The sequence below is a fragment of the Anomaloglossus baeobatrachus genome, chromosome 1 (assembly GCF_048569485.1).
Source record: "Anomaloglossus baeobatrachus isolate aAnoBae1 chromosome 1, aAnoBae1.hap1, whole genome shotgun sequence".
NCBI classification, from domain to species: domain Eukaryota; kingdom Metazoa; phylum Chordata; class Amphibia; order Anura; family Aromobatidae; genus Anomaloglossus; species Anomaloglossus baeobatrachus.
In genome coordinates, this window is record NC_134353.1 from 672,488,204 (window position 1) to 672,505,389 (window position 17,186).

The window sequence follows — 17,186 nt, forward strand, 5'->3', positions numbered from 1 at the left end:
TCCTTGCATTTACATACTCAGCTATATGCTGGGCAAGATCACCTATGATTAAGGACTGTTTTTAATATTTTGTTCGTGGTCCGAAACGCGTAAGGTGCCCTAATGCACACTATTTAATTTTTTTGTATCTTTTTTAATGTAATCCAATAAATACTTGATGTTTATATTTTTTCATTGGTGCTGTGCCCTTTTCACTCCCTCTCCATTGCCTGTATTACTCCAGACTTAGCCTGTCTGGTGGACACTTTGCACCTGAAGACCTGGAGCAAGCCTGTGGCAGGTAAGCTGAAAAACATTCCTTTTTCTAATAGGATTTAGGTCAGGGCTCCTAGAAGACCACTTCAGAATAGTCCAATATTTTCCTCTTAGCCATTCTTGGGTGTTTTTAGCTGTGTATTTTTGGTCATTATCCTGTTGCAAGACCCATGACCTGCGACTGAGACCATGTTTTCTGACGCTGGGCAGCACATTTCTCTCTAGAATCCCTTGATAGTCTTGAGATTTCATTGTACCCTGCACAGATTAAAGACACCCTGTGCGAGATGCAGCAAAGCAGCCCCAGAACATAACCGAGCCTCCTCCATGTTTCACAGTAGGGACAGTGTTCTTTTCTTGATATTCTTCATTTTTCCGTCTGTGAACATAGAGCTGATGTGCCTTGTCAAAAAGTTCCATGTTTATCTCATCTGTCCATAGGACATTCTCCCAAACGCTTTGTGGCTTGTCAACATGTAGTTTGTCAAATTACAGTCTGGCTCTTTTATGATTTTTTTTTCAACAATGGTGTTCTCCTTGGTCGTCTCCCATGATGTCCACTTTGGCTCAAACAACAATGGATGGAGCAATCTGACACTGATGTTTCTTGAAGTTCACCTTTAATCTCTTTAGAAGTTTTTATTGGCTGTTTTGTTACCATTCATATTATCCGTATCTTTGATTTGTCATCAGTTTTCTTCTTGCAGCCACGTCCAGGGAGGTTGACTACAATCCCATGGATCTTACTTTTCTGAATAATATGTGCAACTGTAGTCACAGGAATATCAAGCTGCTTGGAGATTATTTATAACCTATACCTTTAACATGCTTGCCTATGATTTTCTTTCTAATCTTCTGAGACAACTCTTTCCTTTGCTTCCTCTGGTCCATGTTGAGTGTGTTACCAAACAGCACAGTATCTGTAGCCCTATATGCAGGTCCACTGACTGATTACAAGATTGTAGACACCTGTAATGCAAATTAGTGGACACACCTTGATTTAACATGTCCCATTATTTTCAGGGGTACCATCATTTCTGTGGAAGCATGGTTGAAAAGCAATGTCTGACTTTCATTAGTTCATTTTTATAGATTTATTATTTATTACTTTTGTCAGATTCAAGTTATTTCTGTGACCATTGTGGGTTTTTCTTTAATTCAACGAGGGGTACCAACAATTTTGACCACATGTGTATATACAGTATTCTAGAATGCTATATATAAGAGCTCACTGGTGGTGGCCGCAGCTTATAAGGAAAAATCCTGGTGACCCTTTCGATTTAAAACAGTCATTTTTTTCTTCTTAGCCATCTTGTGTAATTTTGGTTTGTGTTGTGGTTACGTCATCAATAAATAATAGTGAAAAACCCCTTCAATGTTTTATCCAAGTATTGTACTATATAAGAAAAAAAGAGAACTATATATCTGTGAATAACTTGATGGTTTTATCCCTGAATATTAAGAAAGTGATAAGGGGTGGTCTGGTTGCCAACAGACTCAGAGTATGAGATGCACACACTTTTTAGCAACATCTTTTCTTTCTAAAAAGTGTCCACGATATAAAATATATGGTACTTTGATTACTTAACCATTTTTAATCTCTGCCTGAAAATGTCTATATTCTAAGGCTAGGTTTACATAGCGTTTGTCACTATGTTCAGTGTGTCCATTGGGGCTAACGATCAAACTCTGGCAAAACTGGATTGATACGTATGTGCCAACTGGGCCATAGAGTATAGTGATGCAGACTGAGTCAGTGTGCTCTGCCAACCATATACACATATTGGAGACAGGCAGCAAGTCGTAGTTAACAAATCCCATTTTGGGATTTAGACATCAGCCCCGAGGGAGCCACTGAGCATAGTGACAAATTCTATGGGAACCCAGCGTGAGGCTTAAACTTGTCTTCCATCCTTGTAAAGCTAAGGGTATGTTCACACATCAGGTTTTTGCTGTGCAGCACAATCCGTCGCTTTGCCGGAAAAACGCATCCGGGTTTTTTTGCTGCCGGGTGCGATTTTTCCTCATAGACTTTTATTAGCGCCGGATTGTGCCGCATGTACTTGCGTTTGATCCGGTATTTGACGGATGCGGCAAAAATCGTCACTCCGGCGGCCGCACAGGACGCAGAGAGGAACGTTTTTTGCCAGCAGCAAAAAACTGTATAGCGCCGGGTGCGGCGCTGTGCGGCATGGTGCATAATGAAAGTCTATGCGCGCCGGATACAGTGGCATGCTTCAAACGCCGGAAGCATGTACCGTATCCAGTTTTTACTTCTGAGCATGCCCAGAAGTGATATAAATTCATTGCTTTTCAGAAAATCAATCAATCACTCTCTCTCACTCACTGACTCACACACTCACTCACTGACTGACTCACTGACTCATTCACTCACTCTCACCGACTCACCGATCACCGACACGGCACTGCACGGTTGTCACAAAGCTCTGGCGGCTTCTCCTGATTTGAAAATGCTTGCTGCCCATTATTCAATCTCGGATTCACTGCTTTCCCCGCCCATTGGCGCCTATGATTGGTTGCAGTCAGACACGCCCCCACGCTGAGTGACAGCTGTCTCATTGCAACCAATCACAGCCGCCAGTGCGCGGGTCTATATCTTGCAGTAAAAAAAATAAATAATTTAAAAAAAAACGGCGTGCGGTCCCCCCCCATTTTGATACCAGCCAAGATAAACCCATACGGCTGAAGGCTGGTATTCTCAGGATGGGGAGCTCTACATTATGGGGAGCCCCCCAGCCTAAAAATATCAGCCAGCAGCCGCCTGGAATTGCCGCATCCATTAGATGCGACAGTCCCGGGACTCTCTACCCGGCTCATCACGAATTGTTCTGGTACGTTGGCAATTGAGGTAATAAGGGGTTAATCATGGCAGGCATCTATGGATCTCCCCCAATGATTAACCTGTAAGTGAAAGTAAATAAACACATACACCCAAAAAAATACTTTATTTGAAATAAAAGACAAAAAAACACCCTCTTTCACCATTTTATTAAAATCCCCAAACACCCCTCCAGGTCCGACGTAATCCACAGAGGTCCCACGACGCTTTCAGCTCTGCTACATGAAGCTGACAGGAGCGGCTGTAGAACACCTCCGCTCTCTATCAGCTCCACGCAGCAACTGAAGGGAGTCGCGTTGTCAGCGGGGACGTCACTGAGGTAGTGATGGGGCGTGTGCGGTCATGATGGGTGCGGGGTAGTGCAGGGGCGTGTGCGGTGATGATGTGTGCGGTAGTGCCTGCGTGTGCGGTGATGATGCGTGCAGTAGTGCCTGCGTGTGCGCTGATGATGCGTGCGGTAGTGCCTGCGTGTGCAGTGATGATGCATGCGGTAGTGTGGTAATGATCCGTTATTTTACCAGATCCGTCACATCAGTTTTTACACAATCTGAGACGGATCTGTTGCATCAGGCACAAACCGGATTCTGCCTGATTGGAAAAAACTGATGTGTGAACTTAGCCGAAGTTTGTCACAATGTCCAAGTATTAAATAAAATAACTTAATGAGAAAAAAATAATAAAACAGATGAGAAAGCTGAAAACTAACAGAAACTTCCATCTTTAGCCAATGACAAAAAATTGTACTTGGAACATTCGATTACACAATAAATTGATATATTTTGTTAGAACTATAATGTGTATGCCAGCTGTTCATCTTTACGTTTCTTACATTTGTTTTTTAGAGATGGCAGAGAGACACAACATAAAGCATATCTTGAAACTCGCCCGAGATCTCGTGTACAAAGTTCAGACCCTGATTGAGAACAAGTAAAGGGGCCCCCGCTAAGAGAGAAGCACAGTCACATCCACCACAGCATGAAATCTCCCACTGCCATGGAGCCCTGGAAATCATTTGTTCAGCAATGCAATCAAGTCCCAACAGAAGTGAAAGGGTTACAAAATATCTTAATGGCCAGTTTATTTACTTTAATAAGTGCCAGGAACTGAAGCCAGTTCTAGTAGCAGAGGAAACCGCTACTGAAAGAATGGGTTTCCCGTTATTTCCTCATTTAATTTATTTTTTTGTTCCATTTGGCCTTGTTAGTTTATTGTTAAACCAAAGAACTCAATACAAGGTTGATCTTGATAATTTCAGAAATCCTTCATATAAATAGGTGAGTGTGAATGTGCTAGTGATCCTTCATAAAATATGATTTTAATTGGGTTACAGTTCATAGAGAACAAGATCCAGATTTCTGTACTTACATATTAGCACAAACAGAGCAGATTATTTTTCCTATCCAATGATTATGTGCTAAACTCATTACCTGCCAGGAGCAGCTGATTACTACTGTATGCAAATTCCACAAAGTTGGGCTTGTGTTTTGCCCATCTGGAGTTTCTGGTTATCCATTTATTAAGAATTTGACTTCCTACTATTTGACTGCACAGCTTTATCATTGCAGGGACTATTTATAGGCACAATCTATTGGAGTATAGCAGAGAAAATGTATAAATATATATTATTATTTATTTTTTATTGAATCTATTATTTTACATTGTTTATGTTGTTGAATTTTTAGTGAGAATGATTGTAGTTGCATAATGCTTCTTTAGACCCTTTTCACAGTTACACCACCAGTGTCCTGTAGATTCAGACAGCAAAGTCCTTATCTACATTAATTAGGATGAGATACCTTTTACCAAGTCCATATGCAAGGCTAATAACATTCAGGGTTATGTTAAGCAGATCAAACATGATTAGACCCTACATTGCAGAGAATCCTTTGACATATGAGTGAAAGATTTCCTCCATGTAAATCATTTTACAAGGCTGCATTTATAATGGCCTATCATGGCCATTAAACAAACGCTGATTGGCTACCTGTAAGCTGATCTGCGGTAGTTTAACATCCTGTTTAGACAGGCCAACTGCACTTCATGTGTAGAGAACGCTCTTTAACATTAGAATATCATTACACTCGGCAGCTTGTCTCCACAGGACCATGTGAAGGCAAAAACAATGATTTTTAAAGATTAAAAATCATTTCATCCAATGAATGAGTATTTTGCTGAATTAGCAGCCTGTTGAGAATGCTGTTTTTCCAATTTGTCAATTTAACTTCACTTTAAAGGGAATCTGTCAGCAGGTTTTTGCCCTGTAATCTGAAGACCAGATGCTGCAAGGGTTAACATTCCGATTACAGACCTGCATCTCTTATCTCAAAGTGTGTTTTTGTTTACCTCAATGTTAATTTAAACCTCCTTGCTTTATCATTTGTCTGAAAGGCTCCTGAGCTGAAGTCTGATTCCGCCCCGTTCTGTGATTAGCAGCTTTTGTCAATGGAAATTTAGACTGAAAGCCTGGTGTGGGCGGGGGCAACTTGTTAAGTTCTGCTACATGCAAAAAATTAAATCTTTGATCATATCAGAATGGCTGCAGCCAGTCATCTAAGTGATACATCATTAGATTCAGGATGTCTTTGCCTACATCATGCTGCTCTCAGATGAAGTAGCAAAAACCAGCTGATCGATTCTCTTTAAGGTTTTTTACTTAATCTGACATGTTGGCACATAGCTATGTGCTGCACCTCTCCTTATGTCAAAATGCCAATTTGGTCTGGGCCGATTTACCCAGAATAATAATTGCCCAGCCACTGCCCAGCATAAACATACTCCACAATCAAACTTCAAGTGACAATTCATTTGTTTGTTGTTGATCCCATCTTTAATTGTGACACCAATCATTTTCCTGTATGAAGGATGGGGGGCACAAATTTGCACACAAACAGTGGTTCATACGGAAAGCCTCCCAATTATCAAAACATTAAAAAGCATGCAAACAAGCGTGGATCGCCTTGCTAGATCATTGCTCAGCACTTTTTACAGGCAGTTTAACTGAATTGGAAAATACTGGCCTCACTTTCCATGTCTCCATTTAGTAGCGCTCATAATGGGCGGTTTCATAACAAATTAAACGTTGCAGTGGATTTCATGCCAACAATGGGCTCTTTTATGAAAACTAGTGCACAAGAAAAAGGAGTTCTCTGCATCAAGTAGGTCAGTCCTTTCATTTTCTAACCTGCACTAGAAAAATAATGGTTGCTGTCGGCAACAGAACAGCTTTTTCTTTGCACTGATTTTTAGAATTAAGGTACATTGTGTACTAACTATCACAACAAGGCAGAAATAACTTTTCTAGTACAATATACTTCTTTCAATGTGAGAGCCGTTCATTATTGCAGGATTAGATATGTGTATGCTACGATGCTTTGTGACATACCGCTATACTACACAAAGTGCACTTCTGTGTAAGATCTTTTGTATTGTGGAATTGTTTGTTTCCTGGTAAACACAGTTAGTCATAGGGTCTGTCAGGCATCACTGCTCAGCATGAAAATCTGCTCCTGTTTGGACTTCCAGCCATAATAAAAGATTGAACTTAGCCTGATAGTATCACCGACTTGTCTTAAATTAGTATTATTTGCTTTTTTAAGTAGAATGGATACTATTAAAGAAAAGCTTTAAGATATCGCCACAATAAAAGTAGGAAATCGCTACTGAAACAGTCTTCAAATAGAATTTACATCTTGCTTTTAGTCATCAGCAAACGTATTTGGAAACTTTTGTTAGCATTTCCCGGTTAGTTTTTTAGATATCTGCCATGGGTATGACATTTTAATTTCTGAATTCAGGGTCGTATAGGCAAGGCACCTTACATAAACAGTGTTACAAAGTGTTCAAGGCTCCATAAATCTATAAAATACTACAATAGTCTGCTATAATCCTAGGCTCATACTAAGAGTACATTTGGTGTCCTCAGATATCAGTGTTTTTAAATAACTTATAAAAATGATGAAAAGTATTTATTTATTCTATTTACTGTACATTTCCGTGTGTCTTTGTAAAAGTCAGTGTGTGTGTGTGAATCATTTTACCAGTAAAGCTATTTCTTAAATGTTGCCGACATACTTTGTAAATGTGTTCAGAAAATTCTGTTTGTGTGAAGAGAAGACAACACATCAAGAGTGACGTTATTTTTTCAAAGACAACTTTTGTTTTTATGAATGGTACAGATCATGAGACATATATTTATTGTATTATCTTTATCTATGTGATATCATTTTAGGTGTTTCTTTTGTTGCATCTTCAGAAACTTTGCAAAACATGGACATAATTGCCCAAAATCCAGAATTAGCTATAATCATATTTTACATCTTTCGGTATCAAAACGATTGGGTCTCCCAGGTAGGCATCTCCTGTGAGCTACCAAGGTTTATAAGGGCCAACCATCTAATGTGTGTGGGGGCCTTCTGATTTACTTCCAAGGGACATAAAGGTCGGGAAGTTTGACTTTTAACACCCGACCCTTTTAATCTCTTGGAAATAGACTGCTGCCAGAACTGTCAGGCTTTCACCACTCTGCCCATTGAAAACACATGAATGCAAAGCCAAATTGAACGTTAATCTGTATGGGTGAGTCTGGAGAGATAGATGTTTGGCCTACACCTTTCGCTTGTGTCTGGACAGCTTTAGTGTCGTCAGCTACTTAGTAATAGAAGCTTCACACATGAAACATTTGTACTAGGTATATAAATGTTGTTTCTATATAGCTAGATGGCAAAGTAACACATTTGGTTTGTTTGGTTAGGGGATGTTGAAACCTTAAAAAAAATTGCATTATATCTGGATGGATTCTTTCTTTTGCCTATCAATTTATCCTTGTCTAAATAATGTTCATAACACAGTTTTGTGCAAAATAATTCATAGATGAGATCTATTAGTACTTCTGGTCCTTCCATGTTATCACTGAATGTTTGATTCCCTAACAAAAGCCAGAATGCATCTGTCTCACATGGCATGAAGCCATTATTGTTGCATCACAGCAAGTGGAGTGGTTAACGTTATTTTCTTGGCAATAATACAATAATATTTTTTTCTTTCATGGTACGTTTCCTAGGTTCCCTTTCATGCAGGGTAAGAAAGAACACAAAAAGAAAGCAGCCTCTATTGGTTATACATGCCTTTGCATAATACTATACCGTTCACTGAACACAGTTATTATGTTATTACAGGGGAAGGAAGGAAGGACATGCAGGTAGACAGGGGCAGGAATAACTAGCAAAACCCGACCAACCTATTAGATATTCTGTAGCTGCTATCAAACAACAGTGCATTTCACAAACTTTACTTGCCTGTATTGCAGAAAGTATGCATACAATCTCACAATTAAAGGTATGTTTAAAATCAGCATGATTGCACCAGCATAGCACTGGTTTTAGTTTATATTGGAAAATCCTGGTGGTTGTCCTCTGTAAATGTTTATCAATAAATAAATAAAACAAGTTTTCTAAGAAAAAAAAAAATTAAAAATTATTTTTTCAGCATGTTCAATTGATAAGTGCCAATTTTACCATCGGTTTATAAGAGTATGTGCATGCACACACAGGTTTTGAGGAGTCTTTTAGAGCAAGTCCACTCTTAAAAATACCTGAAAATAACTAAAAAATAATATTTTCTGTTGTAATACTTCTATGCTGTTTATATGTTCAGTCTTGGAGCATTTTTCATGTACTTCAGGATTGAAAAATATCTGGTATGACAAAAGTAATTGCATGCCACTTCATTAACGCGTCTCCTGATTCTAAACGCTCCAAACTAAGCAGTGTCCAATCAAAAGACTGGGAAAAAAAATAATTTTAGGAAAAAATACAAAAACATTTCTGGAAATGAAAAAAAGTTCTCAGAAAGGATGAGTTTCCTAAATCAGTTTCCACTAGAAAACGCATTGTTTTTGACTACCACAAAAAAAATTGTGTTTACGTACAGCCTATGGAAAAGAGTGCTGTTCTATCTTAAAAAGAAAAAAACAACTCTGACATCCCCTTGAAAATGTATTGGTCTCATGACTAAAAGTATAACTCTCTAATTTTATTTGCCTCCACGGTATATGAGAAATTTAGCAGGCCACCATGAGGTCACTGTATCATTTTCTTTGTGTGTACTAAAAGAAATATACATTTAGTAGCTACCTAACAATTTTGCTCTAAAGCCCCAATAGTACCTCAGCATAAGTTTTAACAAGGTGCAACATCAGAAATACAGCATACTTGGCATTAATTGTGAAACATTTCAAAGTGGTATTGATTATGTTTTTAAAGTGTGATGCTTTTTAGAGTACATTATAAGAATCTGAACGATCTCATATGGAAATGCGTTCCCTTATTGAGTCTTTTTTTTTTCCCATTACTTGTAAGTATAAATGTATAATAAATAGCATTACAAGGAAAGTATTGTGCATGGTTTGTATTTAAAGGGGACTTGTGACAGGTTACGTAGAGAATGTTAAACTGAACACATCGTGGAATAATGGCTGCAGAATTGAATAAAACATAGTTTTTATTTTCAATTTCTTATCAGATCAGAGCTTGTAAAAGTTTAGAATTTATAAGCCTAAGTAGGTGTTACTATTAGAGATGAGCAGACTCGTAGAAGCTCAGGTTCTGCATTTCCAGTAGAACTTTTTAAAAGATCGGTTCTCGACCCGGACTTGACCTAAACTTCATTTAAAGTCATTGATTGTCAGTTTGGGTTTCCACCCACATGAAGCAGGCCATAAACAGAACACTGCTTGGATCACCCTGTTACCCACAGTGCGAGTCGTTCAAACACTGCAAGCGTCTCACACTAGGCTGAGAACCAAGTATACCTGAGCACAGTGCTGCTTAAGTGAGTGGTTTGCATTTGTAAAGCACCCGAACTTCAAACTCTGTTTTCTTGGAAAGGTCTGAGCTTCAGGTTCATTCATCTCTAGTTACTATAGACTTTTCTCAGGAGACCTTGTATTTCTTAATCTGTATAATATTGACCAATCATAAGCAGGCAGCAACACACAGTGGGGAAAAAAACAAGCACCCCTTCCAAAAGAAAAAAAAATTGTCAAAACAGACTCCTCCTGTGTGAGACATGTAATAACAATCAGATCTCACTGCAGAGTTGTGTCTGATTTCAAAAGGCCTTGAGAAGAAATAACATGAGTTTGTGATTACTAATACTTCTTGATAAAAAAAATTGTTTAAAAGAACAGAGAGTCCTCAGTGGTTGATACCTTTTAATGGCTAACTGAAAAGATGGTAATAATTGCAAGCTTTCGAGACTACTCAGGTCTCTTCATCAGGCATGGCATGGTACCATGCCTGATGAAGAGACCTGAGTAGTCTCGAAAGCTTGCAATTATTACCATCTTTTCAGTTAGCCATTAAAAGGTATCAACCACTGAGGACTCTCTGTTCTTTTAAACAATTTTTTTTATCTCTACTGGCTAACACGGTACAAAGATATATTTTACTTGTAATACTTCTTGAATCTCTTATCTCACTACAGTCAGTGTGGGGGGCGGGGCTGTACAGCAGAGTAGATATTTGTCTCATTACAAACACCTCTGCAACTCTCCTTTCACAGTGCTGGCAATTTTGATGGTTTTCCCTCCTTCACATGGACTCCAATTAGCTGAAAGGTATTTATAATTCCACTTATCTTTGCTCTACTCTAGGTGCATTGTAATCACCCACAGCTATTCAGTGAGGTCAGCGAGGAGAGCAGACTGTCTGTTATTACATGTCTCACACAGGAGAAAGCCCATTCTAATATATTATGGGTACATTTTTTAACCATGTATGTTGCTGTCTTCTTATGATGGGTCAATGTCATCTAGGGGAAGAAGTACATTCCCTAGAGAAAAATCTCTGGTAATAGCCCAAACATTACAAGCTAATATCTCTGCAATGGAGAGGAGAAATTAAAAAAAAGGTAACTGTTTTACTCAAATTGGCAGCCACTATTTTATGATGTGGCCAGTTTAACATGCTATAACTGGTGAAAAGTTACTTTAAATTGTCTCCTATCCTTAATCATATGTCATATTGTAGACACTTACTGTATATCAAGCTGTGCACATTTATTCTTCCCAAATGAGCATTTGTTTCTTGATGTATATGTCACACTAGATACACCAGGACTTCCTAGAGTAAGGCAGACATGTTGAAAAAATGTTGGCAACTGTATATAAGAACATACTTATTTTTATCTTGTCAAGTATTTTAATAGTCAATTATAAGTATAATCACTTATGAAAGCTACAGTTTTCAATAAGGAGCCCTCATTAAATTGCATAAACAGATATGTTGCATGTGCAAAGGACAGTACTGACATGTCTCTATTAATAAACATGTATTCCCTATAATATTACAATTCTTGAGCATCTTTTCTTTGAACTTTACATTGCACTTTTCTCACTTATTCCTGCTTAATATGTATGAAGAAATGCACTGGGAAGCCAATGAATTTCAAAGGCACTAAATGTCTAATATAAGTTAGCCTTTATTTAGGCATAGTGAACAAATATGCAACATTTTGCCATTTAAGGCCTTTTTTAGATTCCAAAGGGTTTTATTATTTCACACTAAACATTTTGTAACCAACAAATCCCAAGCAAGAGGGATCAAGGCCTTTCTTAAATCAATATGAGACTATTTAAGGTTTTGACTCATTTTGCTAAATTGGTAAATTTGCAAAGTGCTTGTAAAAATAAGTATTTCTGCAATTTACCTCTTATTACCAATCTGTTTAAAAAAATGTAAGGAATTGTAAGTCTATGATTTAGTACTTGTTGCCTAGGTTAGATACACTGATAGAGTGCAGAGGTGGCTGGTTTCCAAGGCAAGAAGCACACACTTTCAATGTCTTTTTAGAGTTTACAAGCTGCTTTGTAGCTGCCCAGATCACTGAATCTGACTAGCTTCAGTCCTTCTGCCCTCTATTGATGCTGCAAAGGCAAAGCAGCAGTATCGAAGATCCCACAGTTTAAGCCAACAGTCTGAACTGTCAGTCTTCATGAGTGCACTACCTCTTGGCAAACAGGAAGCCGTGCAGCAGAGGAGCAGTGAGCTCTTGCAGACAACTCCTTTAGCAACTGGTATTTACAGGCATCCTTATGAATGGAGCATGTTCCTTCATATTGTGATACAGTCCAGTCATTGCTGACAGTGTTCAGAGACACACCATCGTCACTAAAGGAACATACATCTCCAAAGGAAGCTGAAGAACAGCACTAAGCAGAGTTGAAAGAAAAGATGCTCCAGAAAAGTATTATATGTTTAGATTTTTTTTTTTAATTATGTAGAAAAACAGACATGTCTGAAGAGCTGAGAGGTCATCTTTGAAAGGTAAGCCAAACCAAAATCTATAGCTTCCTAAAATGTAGAAGGTATCAACCACTGAGGAATCTCAGTTATTTTAAACATTTTTTTAAAATGTAGAAGACAAGCAGGTAATAAGTAAAAATATTTTAAAAAATTCTCAGAATTTTGAAATATTTTTTCATGCTTCCTATTAGTAATCCTTTTGAAGAAAAGTACAGTTCGGTTGCTTTTACACGGCATGATTATTTGGAATGAGCTTTCCTCAGAACTCTTGTTCCCAATAATAGTGCAATGAAAAAAGGCTGCCAATCACCCAACTAAAAAGCAAATGCTCGTTAATAGATTGAAAATGATCTGTTAGCTGGCTTAAAAAAAATAATCATTCTTTGCAATGCATCTTCATGGGCTGCCAATTGATCACATATGGGCACAGAAAGATCTATTACTTATTATTAGTGATGAGCAAGCACTACCATACTTCAGTGTTCAGTACTCATTAAGAGCAGTTGGATCCTAGGAAAATGCGCAACTCAAACACCCGAGGATAATAGAAACCAATGGGGGACTCAAACATTTTTCCAGGAAATCTTTTGTAAAAAATGCTTTGTCCCCCATTGACTTTCATTATACTCGGGCACTTGAGTCATGCCCATCCGAGCATCCAACTGCTCTTAACGAGTAACGAGCACCTGAGCATGATAGTGCTCGCTCATCACTACTGATTATTCTGTGCGCATTGTAAGGCTATTGACTGATGATTGGAAAAAATATAGCAGATTGGTTGCCATTTAACCCCACAGATTGTCTAATGTAAATGAGCCCTTAGCAACTCTCCAGCCTGAAAGGTCTGATCACAAGAAATCATATAGATTGTATTCAACTGAAAGACAAGCGTGAGTGATTGGCTGCTGCAGTCCCATGTATTCATTGTATCAGTCTATTATATATACATATTATAACACATGTTTGAGTGATATAATAATGTAATCAGCTATAGTTAAACTTTTTTTTAGAATAATCATACTTTTAACAATTCTATATTCTACAAGTGCGCAATTTACCATTCCATAATGTGATGAATATAAACAACTGTAGCAAACATCTGTAAAGTCTTATGTTTAATGTTATACATGTAATACTGTATTTCCTCAACTCAACAATGGTGAACGCTTTTTATATGATTTTATTCACATTTTATTTTTTTTATGTGAATCTCTCTGTGCTGTTGCTCAGAGAGGAAGAATAAGAATATATTCTAAATGGTAAATGTATTTTCAAACGAATAAAAAATCTTTGTTGTTACTAATGTGAGACTCGCCTGTTTATTATGAATATTTATTTTCTAATCTTCAGGACTGCTGACTCTGCTTACCTCTGTTCCATATTTTTAGGTAGTCTACACCCATGCAGCTTGTACTACAGTATATAAACCTGTTTTTACAGTAACCGTCAGTAACTTGATTGACATTGGGAGCGGTTACAGTCCATAAGATGACAGCTGTAGACAGGGAATTTACCTTTACAGTATAAGCAAACTTAGAAACATATCTCCTAACCAGCCTTCAATTTCCTCCTAGAATTATACATACACTGTGTTGATTGATTCCAAAGAATATAAAAGAATAAGTACATGGGATTTTTTCACAGGGAGAAGTCACAGCTATTAAAGGGAACCTGTCAGGTCCCAAGTGCACCCAGAACCACTAGACGTTCTGGGTGCATATCTAGAATTCCTGACTAACTGTCGCAGCATTTACTAGCACATATAAACAGATCTTTAGAAAAAGTATTTCTAAAAATCGTATATGAGATGTTAATGAGGGTTGTGACTAGTCAAAAGGGCGTTAGTTCCCGGACTAGTCGGCCCCACCTGAGGGCCATGACTGCGGCGCACACTGGGTTTTCACCAGAGCTTTTTATGGTGAGGATTGACTGGCCTGATGGTAGCAACCAGGTGCCACTCAGGGAGACTTGGTGCTGTGACAGCTGGCCCCAGGGTAAAGATACTGACAGTCTCTGATAAGACAGGTGCAGCCAGGATGGCTGATGTGGCAGGCACAACCGGTATGGATAGATGCAGCAGCTGGTACAGATAGGTGTAGCAGCAGGTACAGCGGATACAACTGGTACGGGTTGGTGCAGCAGTGGATTTGTCAGGTGCTGGAACACAGATGGGTATTAGTGATACAGCACACAGCAATACAGCATCAGCACAAAGGACCTGACAACTAGCAACACATTTTTAAAGGATAGACCACGTTGCCCAGGCATCTGCCATAGAAGGAGGGTGCCTTAAATACCTAGCACCTCTCAGCCATAGGTTGAGAGGCACTTCCGGGTTAGGGTGCGCTGGACCTTTAAGAATAGGTGCGCACATGCTCTAAGTGTACTCCCACTAGACCTGTGCGGCGTTCACAGGCCCTGGGAGCTGGCAGCAGAAACCATGGATGGAGTAGACACTGAGACCCTGAGCGGCCGGGAGAGTGAGTGTGCCAGCGTCCCTAGCTGGAGGAGTGAGGGAAGACAGTGCGGGTAAGAGTGTTACACCAACTTAAGTTTCTTGGAACTAAAATGCCTTCGCTCTCATCACTATCGTTGTCAGAAACGCTGTTGTTGCGGTAACTGCTACTACTACTGCAAGGTTCAGCCAATGCTGTTAACTGCTGAGCTCGCTCAGTTGCCTTTTTTTTTTTCGTTTCTCTGCCTGAAATTCTCTCATATATCTTATTTCTTCGACCTTGGCCAGCTTTCGGTCTATAGTCCCTCTGCATCCATGATGACCTTTATCTCTTTGAGCAAGCAAGAAGTCACGGTCTTTCTAAAGTTTTATAAGCTTCCTGGCTTGAGCATGCGCGAGATTAACCCCTTCACTGCCGGGCGATTTTTCATTTCGTCTTGTGCTTTCCTTTTTCCGAGAGCCGTAACGTTTTTATTTTTCTGTCAATCTTGCCATATGAGGGCTTGTTTTTGCGGGATGAGTTGTACTTTTTAAATGAAACCATGAGTTTTACCATATAGTGTACTAGAAAATCTCAAAAAAATCCCAAGTCCGCAAAAATTGCAAAAAAAAGTGCAATTGCATGATTGTTTTGGGAGTATTTTATTCTGCGTGTTCACTATATGGTAAAAAGATGTGTCGATGTGATGCCTCAGGTCGGTATGAGTTTGCAGATACCAAACATGCATAGGTTTACTTTTATATAAGGGGTTAAAAAAAATTCATTGTTGGAGATGTGGGACTGGGGAAGGTGACTTCCTGCACATATTCTGGGCATGCCCCGAGTTGCAGCGGTTTTGGGAGGGGGTGCGGGGGGTGATCGGGCATGTGGTTGGACACGCGCAGACCCTGGGCCCGGAGCTCTTCTTGCTTCAACTGCCCGACTCCTCTGTCCGTGCTTATAAGGGGTCTCTATTAAGCTTCCTGGTGATGGCCGCCAGGACGTGCATCCCCCTGAGATGGAGATCCCCTACTCCGCCGACACTATCAATGTGGGCGAACAGGGTGAATGAATTGCTGTATATGGAGGACCTGACGGCGTCTCTCCACGACAGACAGGGGACTTTTCACAGGACTTGGTTTCCCTGGATCGAGTTTAAATTCTCCAAGGAATACGGTACCTGGATCCCCCCTGACTGAGGGGGTCTTCTTCTGCCGTTAGACAGTGGTGTTCTGAGATGATGGATCTCTGCCTAGTGGCTGTTTGTTCCCTTATGTTCTGCTCTTTACCCCCCCTTCCCCCCCCCCCCTTTTTGTGTGCTCCCTCCTATTCGTCTATGGTCTACTTTCTTCTGCTCTCTTGCTTCTTTCTCTTTCTCTCCTTAATTCTCTACAGATTCTCTATACTTGAAAATTCCCGGGTAAACATGGAGGAGTCAACGTGTGGTAGTTATCAGTTGTTACAGTTAGCCTGATGGGTGACAATGTACAATGGTCGTAAATTGTTATGCTACTGTTCTGGATTGATGTATTCCCATGTTTTTCGGTTAAATAAAGAATTATAAAAAAAAAATAATTCAGAAGTTTGTTCAAAAAAAGTGGCTGACTTTTTGCACTATTTTCCGCACCCATAGTGATCTCATTTTTCCGGATATGGGGCTCAGTGACTGCTTATTTATTTGCATCGAGCTGATCATTTTAATGGTACCATTTTTGCACAGATGCTACGTAATGATAGCCTGTTATTGCATTTTGCGCAAAATTTGCAACGCCCAAAAACTGTAATTTTGGCGTTTGTAATTTTTTTGCTGTTACTTCATTTCCCGATAAGATTAATTAATTTTATATTTTGATAGGCCAGGCATTTCTGAAAGTGGCGATACCAAATAGGTGTGTGTTTTTTTTATTATAAGGATCAGCTATCTGATTGCTCATTCATTTTTGTTGATCAGAGCTGCACAGTTCTGATCAGCAGCAATGCTGCATTCTTGTTACAGCTCTGCTCTGTCGGCTGTAACAGGAACTACATCGTGATAGCAATAGGAGTCATCATATGACCCGTCACTACCATGGCAACCATCGGTCTTTGTGATTGCGTCACGGGGCCTCTGATGGCGGCAGGGAAAGGTGCGTTCCCTGCCACGGCCATTTAAACTGCTCTGTCTCATTTTGACAGCGCAATCTAAGGGGTTAACAGGCGTAGGTGGCTCACAGATCTACTTGTTCAAATCAGCAGACATGTGCAGGGATCACTGCCGGCTCACCGCAGCAGCTGGCGATGAGTACCTCATGATGATTTAGGACTTACCGTTACCTCCTAGGTCGTGAAGGGGTT

The 17,186-nt window shown here is 39.5% G+C and overlaps 1 protein-coding gene across 1 annotated transcript in view; it reads left to right on the plus strand.

Moving 5' to 3' along the window:
- SGSM1 (small G protein signaling modulator 1) overlaps positions 1-10,285 on the plus strand; it is a 333,454-nt gene extending 323,169 nt beyond the window's left edge. The window contains exon 25 of the mRNA XM_075320055.1: positions 3,958-10,285. Coding sequence (XP_075176170.1) covers positions 3,958-4,046 — 89 coding nt within the window. The 3' untranslated portion in view covers positions 4,047-10,285. The remainder of the gene's footprint in view (positions 1-3,957) is intronic.
- Positions 10,286-17,186: the final 6,901 nt, after the last annotated feature.